This window comes from Stegostoma tigrinum, chromosome 39 (genome assembly GCF_030684315.1).
Source record: "Stegostoma tigrinum isolate sSteTig4 chromosome 39, sSteTig4.hap1, whole genome shotgun sequence".
Lineage (NCBI taxonomy): Eukaryota > Metazoa > Chordata > Chondrichthyes > Orectolobiformes > Stegostomatidae > Stegostoma > Stegostoma tigrinum.
In genome coordinates this window covers 8,973,497-8,988,674 of record NC_081392.1, presented here as the reverse complement: position 1 = coordinate 8,988,674, position 15,178 = coordinate 8,973,497, and the positions used below count along the sequence as shown (strand labels likewise).

The 15,178-nt window shown below is 44.1% G+C and overlaps 1 protein-coding gene and 1 long non-coding RNA gene across 4 annotated transcripts in view; one reads left to right on the top strand and one right to left on the bottom strand.

The window, feature by feature from the left end:
- Window positions 1-1,454: 1,454 nt before the first annotated feature.
- Window positions 1,455-15,178, top strand: part of LOC125447732 (uncharacterized) — a 39,735-nt gene continuing 26,011 nt past the window's right edge. For both annotated transcript variants that reach the window (XR_007246591.2, XR_007246592.2), the window contains exon 1: window positions 1,455-1,520. This is a non-coding gene — a long non-coding RNA (uncharacterized LOC125447732). The remainder of the gene's footprint in view (window positions 1,521-15,178) is intronic.
- The window catches only part of capn12 (calpain 12), a 51,594-nt gene continuing 41,018 nt past the window's right edge, over window positions 4,603-15,178 (bottom strand). For both annotated transcript variants that reach the window (XM_048522378.2, XM_059641013.1), the window contains 6 exons: window positions 8,531-8,592; window positions 8,029-8,100; window positions 7,301-7,379; window positions 6,442-6,558; window positions 5,451-5,497; window positions 4,603-5,071 (listed from right to left, as the gene is read on the bottom strand). In XM_048522378.2, the coding sequence (XP_048378335.1) occupies window positions 5,045-5,071; window positions 5,451-5,497; window positions 6,442-6,558; window positions 7,301-7,379; window positions 8,029-8,100; window positions 8,531-8,592 (404 nt within the window). In that variant the 3' untranslated portion in view covers window positions 4,603-5,044. The remainder of the gene's footprint in view (window positions 5,072-5,450; window positions 5,498-6,441; window positions 6,559-7,300; window positions 7,380-8,028; window positions 8,101-8,530; window positions 8,593-15,178) is intronic.

Here is a 15,178-nt window from a genome sequence, read left to right as displayed (position 1 = left end):
GAGATTGTGTCAATGTGTGCCAGATTGAGTGTGTCAATGTGTGTGTGTATGAGATTGTGACTGTGTGTGTGAGAGAGCTTGAGTGTTTGAGAGATTGTGTCAATGTGTGTGAGAAATTGGGTGTTTATATGAGATTGACTGTGTCAATGTGTGTGTGTGTGATTGTGACAGTGTGTGTGAGAGAGAGATTGAGTGTTTGAGAGATTGTGTCAATGTGTGTGAGAGAGATTGAGTGAGAGATTGTGTCAGTGTGTGTGAGATTAAGTGTGATTGTGCATGAGCTTGAATATTTGTGTGTGAGAGAAGTTGAGAGTATGTATATGTGTGTGTGTGTGAGAGAAATTGAGAGTATGTATATCTCTCTGTGTGTGTGTGTGAGAGAGAGAAATTGAGAGTATGTATATCTGTGTGTGTGTGAGAGAGAGAAATTGAGAGTATGTATATCTCTCTGTGTGTGTGTGTGTGTGTGTGAGAGAGAGAAATTGAGAGTATGTATATCTGTGTGTGTGTGTGTGAGAGAGAGAGAAATTGAGAGTATGTATATCTGTGTGTGTGTGAGAGAGAGAGAAATTGAGAGTATGTATATCTCTGTGTGTGTGTGTGTGTGTGAGAGAGAAATTGAGAGTATGTATATCTCTGTGTGTGTGTGTGTGTGTGTGTGAGAGAGAGAGAGAAATTGAGAGTATGTATATCTGTGTGTGTGTGTGAGAGAGAGAAATTGAGAGTATGTATATCTCTGTGTGTGTGAGAGAGAGAGAGAAATTGAGAGTATGTATATCTCTGTGTGTGTGAGAGAGAGAGAGAAATTGAGAGTATGTATATCTGTGTGTGTGTGTGAGAGAGAGAAATTGAGAGTATGTATATCTGTGTGTGTGTGTGAGAGAGAGAAATTGAGAGTATGTATATCTCTGTGTGTGTGTGTGTGTGTGTGTGTGTGTGTGTGTGAGAGAGAGAGAAATTGAGAGTATGTATATCTGTGTGTGTGTGTGAGAGAGAGAAATTGAGAGTATGTATATCTGTGTGTGTGTGTGAGAGAGAGAAATTGAGAGTATGTATATCTCTGTGTGTGTGTGTGAGAGAGAGAGAGAAATTGAGAGTATGTATATCTCTGTGTGTGTGTGTGTGTGTGAGAGAGAAATTGAGAGTATGTATATCTCTGTGTGTGTGTGTGTGAGAGAGAGAGAGAAATTGAGAGTATGTATATCTGTGTGTGTGTGTGAGAGAGAGAAATTGAGAGTATGTATATCTCTGTGTGTGTGTGTGTGAGAGAGAGAGAGAAATTGAGAGTATGTATATCTGTGTGTGTGTGTGAGAGAGAGAAATTGAGAGTATGTATATCTCTGTGTGTGTGTGTCCCTGTTGCCTAGCACTTGTTTTACACAAACAGATGTCAACAATGACCGGAAGCATAACCCTCACCCGCCGCTGGTGACGCAGGAGCACTTCCTGTTTGCCGTGAACCCATCCGTAACTCTAGAAAGTTCGATTCGTCGAAGCTGGCGGCCGTGAGTCAGTCTCAGGTAACGGATCTTTTCCATATTCCGCTCACCCCTCCTCCCACAATCGCTCCTGCTGCCCAAACATTCACGTTTCATCGAAGGCGTGACACAGTATCTCGCATCGTCGAGTTTTTTTTTAAAAAAGCAGCCCCGGAAGAGGCCCTTCGGCCCATCGTGTCCACTCCTGTCTCCAAGCTCCTATCTATTCTAATCCCGTTTCCTCGCACAAGGCTTGTTGCCTTGAATGCTGTGGCATTTCATGTGATCATGTTAAATACTTTTCAAATGTTGTAATGGTTTCTGCCTTTACACTTTCGGGCAGTGTGTTCCAGATACCCACCACTCTCTGGGTGAAAAATATTTTCCTCCGCATGCCCTCAAAACCTCCTGCCCCTTATTGTAAATCTGTGCCCCCTGGTTACTGCCTCCTCAACTAAGGGGAATGGTTTCTCCCTGTCCCTGCCCCTTACAATTTTGTAGACTTTAATCAGATCCGCTTGAGTCTTCTCTGCCCTAAAGAAAACAGCCCCAGTCTATCTGAGGTAACAAAGTGTGGAGCTGGATGAACACAGCAGGCCAAGCAGCATCAGAGGAGAAGAAGGGTCCAGACCCGAAATGTCAGCTTTCTTGCTCCTCTGATGCTGCTTGGCCTGCTGTGTTTATCCAGCTCTACACCTTGTTATCTTGGATTCTCCAGCATCTGCAGCTCCCCCTATCTGTGAAACAGTTTCAGCCCCAGGCTATCTAGTCTCTTTCCATTTATAGAGTCATACAGCACAGAAGCAGACCATTTGGTCCAACTTGTCTGTGCTGATCAGGTCCCACAAACTAAACTAGTCAACTTACCTGCCATTGGCCGATAGCCCTCTAAACCTATCCTGTTCATGTACCTGTTCAAACGTCTTTTATGTTTTGTAAACGTACCCAGCCACTACTCTGTTTGGAAGTTCATTCCACATATGAACCACCCTCTGTGTGATATAGTTGCCTCTCAGGTACCTTTTAGATTTTTTTCCTCTCACCTTAAAATTATGCCTTCTACTTTTGAACTCCCCAACCCTAGGGATAAAACCGTTGCAACTCACCTTATCCATACCCCTCATGATTTTATAAACTTCTATATGGTCATCCTTCAATCTCCTAAAATCCAGTGAAATAAGTCCCAGCCTATCCAACCTCCTCATAACTGAAATCCAGCAACATTCTGGTAAATCTTGTTTGAAGTGCAGTACAAGTGGATCATAACATACAAAGATCAAAGGGTAATTGAACAGAGTGAGGACTGTAAAGTTACGGCTGCAGAGAAGGATCTATCGCTGAATCGCTCCAGCCCTGGCAACCTCCTGGTGAAGTTTCTTTTTATCCTCTCCAGTACAATCATATACTTCCTATCGTGTGGTGACCTGAACCACATATAGTACTTCAGCTATGGCCCAACTAATGTGATATACAGCTCCAGCATAACCTCTTTGCTCTTGTATTCACTGCCTCAATTTAAAAAAAAGCAGGTGTCTCATTTGCCTCCTTAACCACCTTATCTATTTGTCCTAATGCCTTCAAGGATCTATAGACGTGCACACAAAGGTCCCTTTAAATTTCCTAGGGTCCTACCATTCATCATGTGTTCCCTTTCCTTGTTAGCCCTCCCAAAATACATCACCTCAGACTTTTCAGGATTAAATTCCGTTTGTCACTTTCAGCCCATCTGATTAGCCTGTCTGTATCTTCCTGTAGTGTAAAGCTTTCCTCCACGATATGTGCTGCACCACCAAATTTTGTGTCTTCTGTGAACTTGCAGATTGTGCCTCCTATATTCATTTCTAGATCATTGTACATACAACAAGGGCCCCAGCACTGAACCCTTTGGTATGCCACTGGACAGAGACAAACAGCCACAAAAATATCCTTTGACCATGACCCATTGTGTCCTGCTACTAAACCAATTTTAGATCCAATTTGATGCATTGATTCCATGTGCTATTAGTTATAAACTATCTTTATGGTGCCTTGGAAGTTGATTATCAAACAGTATTTTATATAAGGACATATTTAAGCGAATGAAGCGTCATCAAGGAAATTGTTTTTAAGATGTGTCTTCAGCTAGGAAGTGAAATCTAGTGGCAGAGGTGCACATCCAGAAACGTGGGGCCCAGGCAACTGAAGGCATGACTGCCTGTGGTGTGGCAGTGACAATTCAGGGAATGGCTAAGGTGGGGCTGCCCAAGGTTGGAACCTGTGCGGAGGGATTAACCCACAGTGTTCCAGGAAAGTTAGGCACAGATGTGGAAGGTGATAGCGTGCTCAGGGACATTAGAAAGGAAAGGGAAGATCAAGATGAGCTCGCATTTGTAATAGTGGAAGGGTCTGGAATGAGGGTAGTTTTGAAGGGATGAGAGAACAGAATCTGACAATATCACCATATGTGGGGACTGGTGAGAAGGTTAGATGGTCATGTACTGTCCAGGAGATGGCAGATGATGTGGCTGCAGATCTTCCTGAGTGAGTGGGGATCGAATAAGTCGCTGTGTAAGGCAAACACAAGCAGGAGGTTGGTGATCAGAGCACAGGCATTGATCGAAGTTCAAACTTGATCATCTCAAATTGGGGTAGACAGTAGACACAACCCCTCCCTCACCTCTTCATTGACTTGGAGACAATTACTCATGAGTGAATTGGCTAAATAAATGTACGTTATTGGAGTTGAGTGATAGGAACTTCATGTAAATACAACAACTGCTCCCTCCAAAATCTCTCATTTCCCAGGGATCCCCTTGGAATTCTGATATACTCCCTAGGAACCTCTTGTAATAACTGACCCAGCTCCGAGGACTCACTGCAAATACTGAAACACTCCCTGAGGACTCCTTGTAAGCACTGATGCCCTCGGGGACTCTGTAAATATTGACATACTCCTGCGGTACACCCTATAATTGTGATCTGCCCACGGAATCGCCAAGTATGATGCAAACTTGGGGAACCCTGTAAATATTTGATATGACTGTGTACACAGGAGCTGATGCTGTGTATTCTGCAGTTTTGTATATATCCTTGCTGCCCTCCCCCCACTTAAATCTATGATGAAAGAAACTCAAAAAGTGCTTTGCAACATCTGATTTTATTATGAATCCCACCATAGGTAATAACATGTAGTGTTATGCATTGGCAACATGTATAGTTATCCCAGTTCCCAGCTGAAGTAGACCCGCAGTGTCAATAACCCTCATGTCCAGCCACTTATATAGTAGAAAGATGCATCAGAAACTCAAGCAGCAGGCACTGAGGGTACATCGGTTTGTCTGACCCATCAGCGCTGGAATGTCTGAGTTGAAACTCAGAATGGGAAGGGTTCAGATCCAGTGCATCTTGCAGACAGTAGTATTCGACTGTACCTGAGCATCCTTTTTCAAGATTAAATACAAGTTGAAAGCAGAGTTAAAACAAAGTCGGCACTCCAGTGTAAATGCTCAGGAGATCTTAGATATCTGCGTCTGATGGTTCGCCATGCTTGCTGAAGCCAGTCCGAGCCCAAAAAATCTCAGCAAACATTAGATCCCAATAAAGAGCAAGATCCACTAGGAAAAGAGAAGAAAAATAAGTATTTACAGGTTCCCACCACCATCCAATACCACTTCCCAGGCAGAGTCTCTTGTTCTGTCCAGTCAGTAACCGGACTGGACCTCCCACTCTGTCTCACGCGGAACTGGATCCCACTTCACCCTGTTGCGGATGGGATGGGAGTGGAACCCCCCCCCCCCCCCCAAGATCATGGGCAGGACTGGATTCTGCCCCCCCGTCCCGGGTGGGGCTGGACCCCCCCTCTCCCCCCCCCTCCAAAGGTATAATGGACCCCCTTCCTGATCTGGTCTGGAATAGACTGCTCCTGTCCCAAGTGAGACTAACCACCTGGAAGATTGTGTAAACCCCTTGTCTGCTGCATTAACAGTGAATCACCTGATCAATTGCTTTTGGCTGTGGGTTCTTCAACCTCCCATAAATAGCTGAAATGAAAGAAATTGATGGTTAGTCAAATGAAAGCAGCCACGGACAACGAGTGACATTTTGGACTATATACCAGTGGGGCAGGGGATCCCAGAATCATCTGTCAAGCATTGAAAAATTAGGCAGAGCTGGGAAACTTCACCAGTCAAAACTAATGACTTTCATTGATGCAATGCCTAACAAGAACTCAGGACATCACATAAAGTGGAATATAATCACTGATTACTGAGTGACAGCCAATTTTTACTTGCTAGCAAAGCAGCACTCTCTCATTACTGACCCTCTGATGGTCCGGTACTCTCTTAGTCCCAACCCAGTGAGGTGCGCCCTCAACAGTGACCCTCCAACAGTGTGACGTGTGCTTCGAATCCATATTTGCCTGAGCTAGAGTGAGACCCATTGGCTAGAGCTGACAGTGATGGAGTGCAGCCTGAGGTCCACTGATTTTGGATGAATTCATCCGAAGGTCCACTTCCCCACTGTTGAACTCTAAGTGCTGAACTAAACTGCTCAAAGAAAATGCCAGTTTGATGAAGAAAATTAGGATCAGATTTTTTTTCTTAAACTAATTTTATAGGGTATAGGTGTCACTGGTTTGCCAGCATTTATTGCCCTTCCCTAGTTGCCCTTGAGAAGGTGGGATTGAGCTGCTTTCTTGAACTGCTGTAGTCCATCTGTGTGGGTTTACCTGCAATGCTATTAGAGAGGAAATTACAAGATTTTGAACCAACATCCGGGAACAGTAATACATTTCCAAGTCAGGGTAGGGACTGGTTTAGGGGGAAATTTGAAGGTGGTGGTGTCCCGTGTATCTGTTGCCCTTTTTCTTCTAGATGGAAGTGGTTTTGCGTTTGAAAGATACTGTCTGAGGCTCTTGGGTAAATTTCTGCAGTCTGCTGCAGAATACTGTTGCTACTGAGCGATGGTAGTGGAGTTTGCTCACCAAAGAGCTTCTGTAGCTTGGCCACGCAGCTGACAAAATGACTGAAGCAGATTGTGTTGGTGCTGGTTCTGTGACGCATCCAAAGTGCGTGATGAACCTTCGAATCCAACTCAAACCCTGGGAAAGAAAGAAAGAAAGAAAAATGTTCTTCATGAAAAGGGGGGCTACTTGAAAACTGGTAAGAGAGGAAAATCTGCATTTATATTGCACTTTTCATGACCCCTTAAATAGTCAGCAGGGTTCACAATTGTGCAGTTGGATCACTTGATTTAATATCTCAAGTAAAAGGCGATACTTCCATCAGTGTGGCAGTACCTCGTACTGACCCTCCCACCAGTGCAGCACTCCCTCAGTATTGACCATGGGACAGTGTCTGCTCTTCAGTCCTGCATTGGAGCATGAGCCTTGATTTCTGTGTTTAAGTCTTGGAGTGGGACTTGAACCTGGACCTTTGCTGTGCAGTAGTTGTCTACTGAGCTACAGCTAACCTATGGACAGAGGATGGATACTTAGCCACCCAGGTAGGGTGGTGGGGAAATATTCCTCCCAGCCCCACTGATTCCCAGGGAGACTCCCACTTTCCCAGGACAGGTGGCTAAGGTGGTCATTGTCCTTACCCTTGCACAGGATCCATCACAGGGTTGTAAAAGGGGAGAAGTGTGTGTAGCTAAGGGGTTGACAGTCTAGCCTGGATGCTCATGGTCCTGTCTGTTTCACTTGTGCTGGTTAATGAGCCTGCGAGTCAACTTACGGCTTCTCAGCCCTTCCTCTCTGACTTATCTCACTCCTTGAAGAGTCTGGAAGGTAGCTCTTTATGGACAAAAAATGTACAAGCTGCAACCTTACAGATTAGCCTCACCTGCGTTAGACAGTGCAGGGCGTAGGTCGTGGGAGTTCATCAGGCCAGTCTCACTGTCCGCAAACTGGTCAAATATACCCTGTGATCACAAGCAATCGTTAACCCTCCACAAATGCCTCATGTCTTGCTTATTAGCAGCATTACTACTGTCTTTCAGTCTTTCTCTGCGAAATGATTTATTCCCTGTCACATTCAGACCCTCTTTCACACATTCTCCTCTTCATGCTCCCCCCATCCCCACATTGACACTCCGTCCTCCCCACCCTTTTCCACTTTCTTTCTCTCTCCCATTATCTCTTTTCCTCCCTGACACTCTCCCTCCCTCACACTTCCATTTTCCCTCTCCCTCAGTCTCACTCCCAAACCCCCACGTCCTTCCACCGTCCCTCTGTCTTCTCCCTCTCCTACTTCCCTCACTCACTCCACTCCTCCCTCCTCACCTCACTCCATCTTTCCACCATTCCTACCATTCTTTATCCCTCCCTCACAAAGCCCTCCACTGTATCTCCCTGCCTTGTCCTCTCTCTCCCAGTCCCCCAGCTCTCCCTCTCTTTCTTCCCACTTCACATTCTCTGCCGCCTTCTCCCACTCTCCCTCTCTCTTCCTCACCCTCTCCCACACTTATCCTCCCTCCACTCTTCCCTCCCTGTCTGTCTCCCCTTCCCTCTCCCATTCCTCCATCCCACGCTCTCTCCCACATCTCTCCCTTTGCAGGATGATGTCCTCACCTGCATTTTTTCCACGTGCATCACCATGAGTTTGATCTCCTGATGGGTGAGGCAGCTGTGTTGACCAGTGGACTGGATACTAACTGTTAAGGTTCATCTCCAAACCTTTAGCAATCCCAAAACCAACTTGCCCGACAGTTTTCCCAACACAGACCAACCCATTTTCCAGTAGAGGCCCAATTAGGAGTATGACCTTCTGGAATCTTGCGCTACTCTGTGACTGATCGTGTCCACAATTTATAAAACTCCAGGCCTGGAAACAACCAGCAAGGGTGGAGGAGGTGTGGCTGTCAGCTTCTTGTACCCACCTCAGCTCACACCATCCCAGACCAACACCTCAGTACACTGCCTTCGGATCTCATCCTGGTCATTTCCATCCTGTCCCCTCCATTTGTGGCGCAGTGACCACTGTACCCTCTTAACTCTGTGATTTCGTCTGGCTTTCACCACACTACTACAGCATGATTTCACAAATTTAGCAAGTGGCTTCAGTAAAAGATACATTAACTGCAAACACCAAACTGCAGCAGGTCTCCAGAGTTAGGTGATGTGCATCAGAACTGGCTGTTGGGGAAGGAAGAGCGATAAAGGAGAAAGAAAAACACACACGGACAGAAAGAGAGAGAAAGAAGGAGAGAGACAGAAATTGAGTCAGAATGACACCAAGAGAAAGAAATCAACAAAAGGTAACCAAGGATTATGTCAGTTGAAAGAGACACAGACAGAGGAAGAATCATGGAGACGGAGACAGATAAAGCAAGGGACAGACACAAAAAGAGAAATGCAAAGAAAGGGAGAAAGACAATGAAATAATTAATTTTCAAAACTGATTAATTTGAAACTGTGGTTGAGCTTGCTGACATCCACGAGTATGTACACTAGCAGGGATATCTCAAATTTATTCAAACAAAACATAACAGATAACTAATGAATTAAAGTGTCAATATAAATACAGTGTTAAACAAAGTTGAATACTTATTACAATTTGTAGAAGCAAATGCATTTGGAGGTATTCAGCAGTGAACATGTGCAGTTGACAATCATTAAGAGATTGTTGGTATCAGCAAACAGATTGTTCATTGTTAGGCTTTGTAGTTGCTTTAGGCTCTGTGAAGGGGTTGCGGGGAAGGGTTGGTGAAAAGTTATGCATACCCCAGGAACAAGCCTCTGGCCAGGCTGACCACCACGCCCCCCCCCCCCCCCCCCCCCCAACACACACACACACACACACACACACACACACCCCCCGGACGGTTAACGGTTTGTGCGGGCGACGGGTGCACGCGTATTGGGTGCATGTCAGGGTGGAGGTGAGTGCCATAGCCTGTGTGGCATCCTATGTTTCCACAATCACTTGTTTCCGGTCTCAAATGTGACTCAGTAAAACCAGCTGTCAGTTACCTTCTTGTCTGTGCTAATAATCAGCCACTATTAATAGTTCTCACACCCAAATAATTGAGCACCACACAATAATCATGGGTGGGGAATCAGAGATCAACCAAACAGATCAGAACCAAACCTGTTAGAAATGAAGTTCAAAACTCTTCTCCAAACATAAAAACAAAGAGCACAAGCAGGCCATTCGGTCTCTTCAGCATGCTCCATCATTCAATAAGATCATGTCTTACTTGATTATAACTTTAAATCTGCTCTCCTACCTTCTCCTGATAACCTTTCACCCCCTTTGTTTAACAAGAATCTGTCGCCCTCTACCTTAAAAATTTTTATCAACTCTGCTTCCACTTTTTTAGCAAGAGACTTTCAAAGACATTTGACCTGCTGAGAGAAAACACTTCGCCTCATCTCTGGTTTAAATGTGAAGCTCATGATTTTTAAACTGTCAGACTATTTAAGTCCAGTTCTACACTTTTGCATAAGAGGAAACATCGTCTCCACATCTGTCCTTTAAAGATCCCTCAGGATTTATAAGATTTCAATCAGATTACCTCTTACATTTTTAAATTCCACAGATATCACCTTAGCCAGTCCAACCATTTCTTTTTAGACAACCTGCCCATTCCAGCAAACCTGGAATAGCCTGACAAACCACCTCTGAATTGTTTCCAATGCTTTTTCATCCTTCCTTAAATAAAATGATTAGTATTGTACATAGTGTTGCAGATGTGGTGTCACCAATGCCCTGTATCACTGAAGCATAACCTTTCTACTTTTGTATTCAGTTCCCCTCACAATCCTGCATGCTAATCTTACATGTCATGCATTAGGACACCCAGATCCATTTGTGTCTCAAAACTGTACAATCTTGCAACCATTTAGCCACTTTCTTCATTATTCTTCCTGCCAAAATGGACAATTTCACATTTTCTCGTTTATAGTCATATAGCATGGAAACAGATCCTTCGGTCCAACCAGTCCATGTTGAACATAATCCCAAACTAAGCTAGTCCCATCTGCCTGCTCCTGGCCCATATCCCGCCAAACCTTTCCTATTTGTATACTTATCTAAGTGTCTTTTAAATGTTGTGACTGTGCCCACATCCACCGCTTCCTATGGAAGGTCATTCCACACATGATCTCTGTGTACAAACTTTCCCCTCATGTCTTTCTTAAATATCTCTCCTTAAATATGCATCCTAGTCTTGAAATTCCTAATCCTTGGGAAAAGACACCTATCATTCACCCTATTGATATCTTTCATGATTTTATAAACCTCTAAAAGGTCACCTCTCAACTTATGCTCTTGTGAGAAAAGTTCCAGCCTTTCTTTATAAGTCAAACCTTCCATACCTGGCAACATACCTTTACCCTCTCTAGCTTAATAATATCCTCCCCATGCTTTCTTCATTTGTCACATCTTTGCCACATTCACTTCATCAATCTGTATCTTTTTGTAGCCTCCTCATGTCACTATCACAAATTACTTTCCTATCTGTCTGTGTCATCAGAAAGTCTAGCTTCACATCTTCCATCCCTTCATCCAAGTATTGATATAAACTGCAAACAGCCAAGGTTCCATTCTTTTGAGAGGTTCTTATTCTCTCTATATGCTGCACCCTAAAATCTGGTTACTGTTAAAGGACTTGTACGTCACTTCACAAGTAACATTGTGCCTTTATCATTTCTCATCACCACCTGAACCTGTTCCACGTTCTGATTTCCCTAATTTAGGGTAGCCTTCACTATTTTTTTAATACCATCATTTATTAACAGAGCTACTCCTTCACCTTTTCCTGGTGACTTGTTGTTCATGAATATTCTGTATTCTTCAATATGCAAGTCCCATTCCATATTGTCCTGCAGCCAAATCTCTAATGGTTACCAAATCATACTTATTAATTTCTATTTATGCCCTCAGTTCATCTATTTTGTTTCAAGTGCAATGTGCATTCATATACAGAGCCATTAGTTTTGTCATTTTATTGTTTTTGGTATATTCTGGTCTTACCTGTTTGACTCTTAGATTCATACACCCCTTTTTTTACTATAATCTGTTTATTATTTTCCGTATTAATACCTTTCTCTTTGGCCTTGTCTCTACTCTTTGATTTACTGCATCTTCCTAAATTTGATCCCTGGCTATCACTATTTGGTTTAAAATCCTCTTTATTTCCATAATTAAATGGTTGCCATGGACACCAGCCCCTGCATGAATCGGATGAAAATTGTCCTGATGGTACAAATCCCACTTTCCCCTTTACTGGTGCCATTGACTCAAAGCAGAACCACTTCTCCTACACCTTGTCTTTGAGATACACATTCCTGTCTCTTTTCTGATTTGCCTGGTGCCACTTTGCATGTGCCTCAGGTAATAATGGAGAAGTTATGACCTTTCAGGTTCTACTTCCTAATCTGGTGTGTAGCTTTTCATACAGTTTGTGCAGAATTTCCTTACCTGCTTGGATCACAATGACTGGATTCTTCCTCTTTCACTGCAAGTTCCTTTCCAGCCCCGAGCTAATGTCCTGAACCCTGGCATTGGGCAGACAACACAGCTATCTGGACTATTGCTGTTTGCCACAGAGAATAGCGTCAATTCCACACTATTCTATCTCCTATTACCACTATATTTCTTCTTACTTTCTTTTGAATGGCTTCCCATGCCCTAGTCTGTTAGCTCTGCAGCTGTCCCTCATCCATATAAGCTGAAAGAATCACAAAGCTGTTGGACAATTGGAAACCATGATGTGGAGGTGGCAGCGTTGGACTGGTGTTGACAAAGTCAAAAATTGCACAACACTGGTTTATAGTCCAGCGGGTTTATTTGAAAACACTAACTTTCAGAGCTGTGCACCTTCCTCAGGTGTAGTGTGGAAGTGGAGGTGTACTGACACAGAATTTATAAGCAGAAAGGTAACAGCCCTAAAAATGGCTCGCTGACTGCCTCCTGTTGAATCTTTAATCAGTTAGAAAGGAGACATGGGTTTTCATTGATTTAAATGCAAACCCCAGAATTTCTTTCAAGTCATTTCCCTGAGATCATTGGAAAGACTGAGGTTCCTGCACTCTTACTGTCTGGATCCCCTTTTCTGCCTTAGTTGCAGTTGCAGTCGCAGTCTCCGGCAGTAAATACTGACCAAATCAGATGAGCCAACCTCCTTGAACAAAGAATTCAGTAGCTTCCTCTCCCATAGAAAACACACCATCCAAAGTTAAGCGTCAGGCTCCTAACTGAATTGAAACTGATCAAACTTCAAATGCATCATTCTCTGACACTTCCGCCATCTACAATCCGACCCCAGCACTAAAGACATTTTTCCAACCCCACCCTTGTCTGCCTTCCAGAGAGACCACTCTCTCCGCGACTCCCTTGTCCGCTCCACACTCCCCTCCAACCCCATCACACCTGGCACTTTCCCCTGCAATCACAGGAAGTGCTATGCTTGCCCCCACATCTCCTCCCTCACCCCCATCCCAGGCCCCAAGATGACTTTCCACATCAAGCAGATGTTCACCTGCATATCCGCCAATGTGGTATACTGCATCCTCTGTACTCGTGACTTCCTCTACATCGGGGAAACCAAGCGGAGGCTTGGGGACCGCTTTGCAGAACACCTATGCTCGGTTTGAAATAAACAACTACACTTCCCAGTTGCGAACCATTTCAAATCCCCCCCCCCCCCCCCCCCCGCGGCATTCCTTAGACAACATGTCCATCGTGGGCCCCCTGCAGTGCCATAATGATGCCACCCTTAAGCTGTAGGAACAGCAACTCATATTCCGCTTGGGAACCCTGCAGCCCAATGGTATCAATGTGGATTTCACCAGCTTCAGAATCTCCCCTCCACCCACTGCATCCCAAAACCAGCCCAGCTCATCCCTGCCTCCCTAACCTGTTCTTCCTCTCACCTATCCCCTCCTCCCACTTCAAGCCGCACCTCCATTTCCTACCTACTAATCTTATCCCGCCCCCTCGACCTGTCTATCCTCCCTGGACTGACCTATCCCCTCTCTACCTCCCCTCCCATACTCTCCTCTCCACCTATCTTCTCTATCCATCTTTGGTCCGCCTTCCCCTCTCTCCCTATTTATTTCAGAATCCACTCCCCATTCCCCTTTTCTGATGAAGGGTTTAGGCCCGAAACGTCAGTTTTTGTGCTCCTAAGATGCTTCTTGGCCTACTGTGTTCATCCAGCTTCACACTCTGTTATCTCTAAACTTCAAATGTTTGTCCTGGACCAAACTGACATCCAAGAGCGCCCGTGTGCAGCAGCTGTGACACATCTCTCCCGCCACCCTTAATATTTTCTACTTTATTATTTTAGTCAGTTCTCTGTTTACTTGTTTTTAATATATTTTGTTAGCTGTCTACCTATTGCAGTTCAATGTTGAACCTTAGGAATAGAATAAATCTTAGTTACTTACCAGATACTTAGCAAATAACTATCTTCCTCTTCTGTAGCACAATAAGAATCATTTCCTGGAGATTGAAATAACTAGGAAAAACAAAAGCAATGGAGCACCCTATTTTCCCTCTTCCCCTAATTCCATTTATCATCTAACTCCAGTACTCTATTGTAAGTTGTACCTAAGTCCAAAAGTTAGCTGTGCGTATATTTTAATACTAGGACTTGGCAGCTTAATCTTGGGATAAAGGGGCTCCAATTTATAACTTGAGGAGGAATTTATTCTCTTGGAAGATTGAGTGTCTTCGGAGCTCCTTGCCTCGGAGAACTGTGGGAGCAGAGATCTTGCACATATTTAAGGTTGAGATTCTTGATAAGCAGGAGAATCAAGAGTTACATGGAAAGGGCAGGAAGTGGACATGAATTTTTTGTTTTTGCTTTGATATGATTTATTACTTGGAAAGTTAGTCTGACAGGCTTTACAGGCAGATTGTAGTATACCAGTGTATCAGGGTGAAAAAAATAGAGTGCAGGATACAATGTTAAAGCTGCCAAGAAGGTGCAGAGGGAGAGATCAGCATTAACTTTAAAGAGGTCCATTCAAAAGTCTGCTAACAGTGGGGAAAGGCAGTTCTCAAATCTGCTTGTACATGTATACAAACTTTAATACCTTCTGCCTGATGGAACAGGGTGGAGGAGAGGAGACAGGTCTTTGATTATGTTTGGTGTTTTCTCAATTCAGCGGGAAGGATTGTATGGTTGAAGTCAATGGATAGGAGGCTGTTTTGCATGATGGACTGGGCTGTGTTCACAACTGTATAGTTTCTTTCAGTCTTGGGAAGAACAGTTGCCATACCATGCTGTGATGCATCCAGACAAGATGCTTTCTATGGTGCATCTTCATGGATATGCTGAATTTCCTTAGCCTTCTGAGGAGTGAGAGGCATTGCTGTGTGTTCTTGATTGTATTGTCAACATGGGTGGACCAGGACAGATTGTTGGTGATCATCACTCCCAGGGATTTGACTCTAATGTGTGGCGGAGAATGCTCGAGGGACAGAAAAGTTTACTCTTGTTCCTATTTCTTTTGGCCTTATTGCCTAACCTGCTTAATGAGGAATCAGTTTGAGCTGCTTCTTTATTTAATCCCAACTGCCCCTCCTAAAATACTGCTTAAAGCTAGAAACAATAGAATTTAAGTTCTTAATTTCTGTTGAATCCTAACTAAAACTGGTCAGGGGGACTGGTGACCCACTCAAGTTTCGGGGAGAGAACACTGACACTTGTGCAGAAAGCCAGTTGCTTACTCATGCTATTGGTCAGAGGACAGGTCACTCGTTCATACT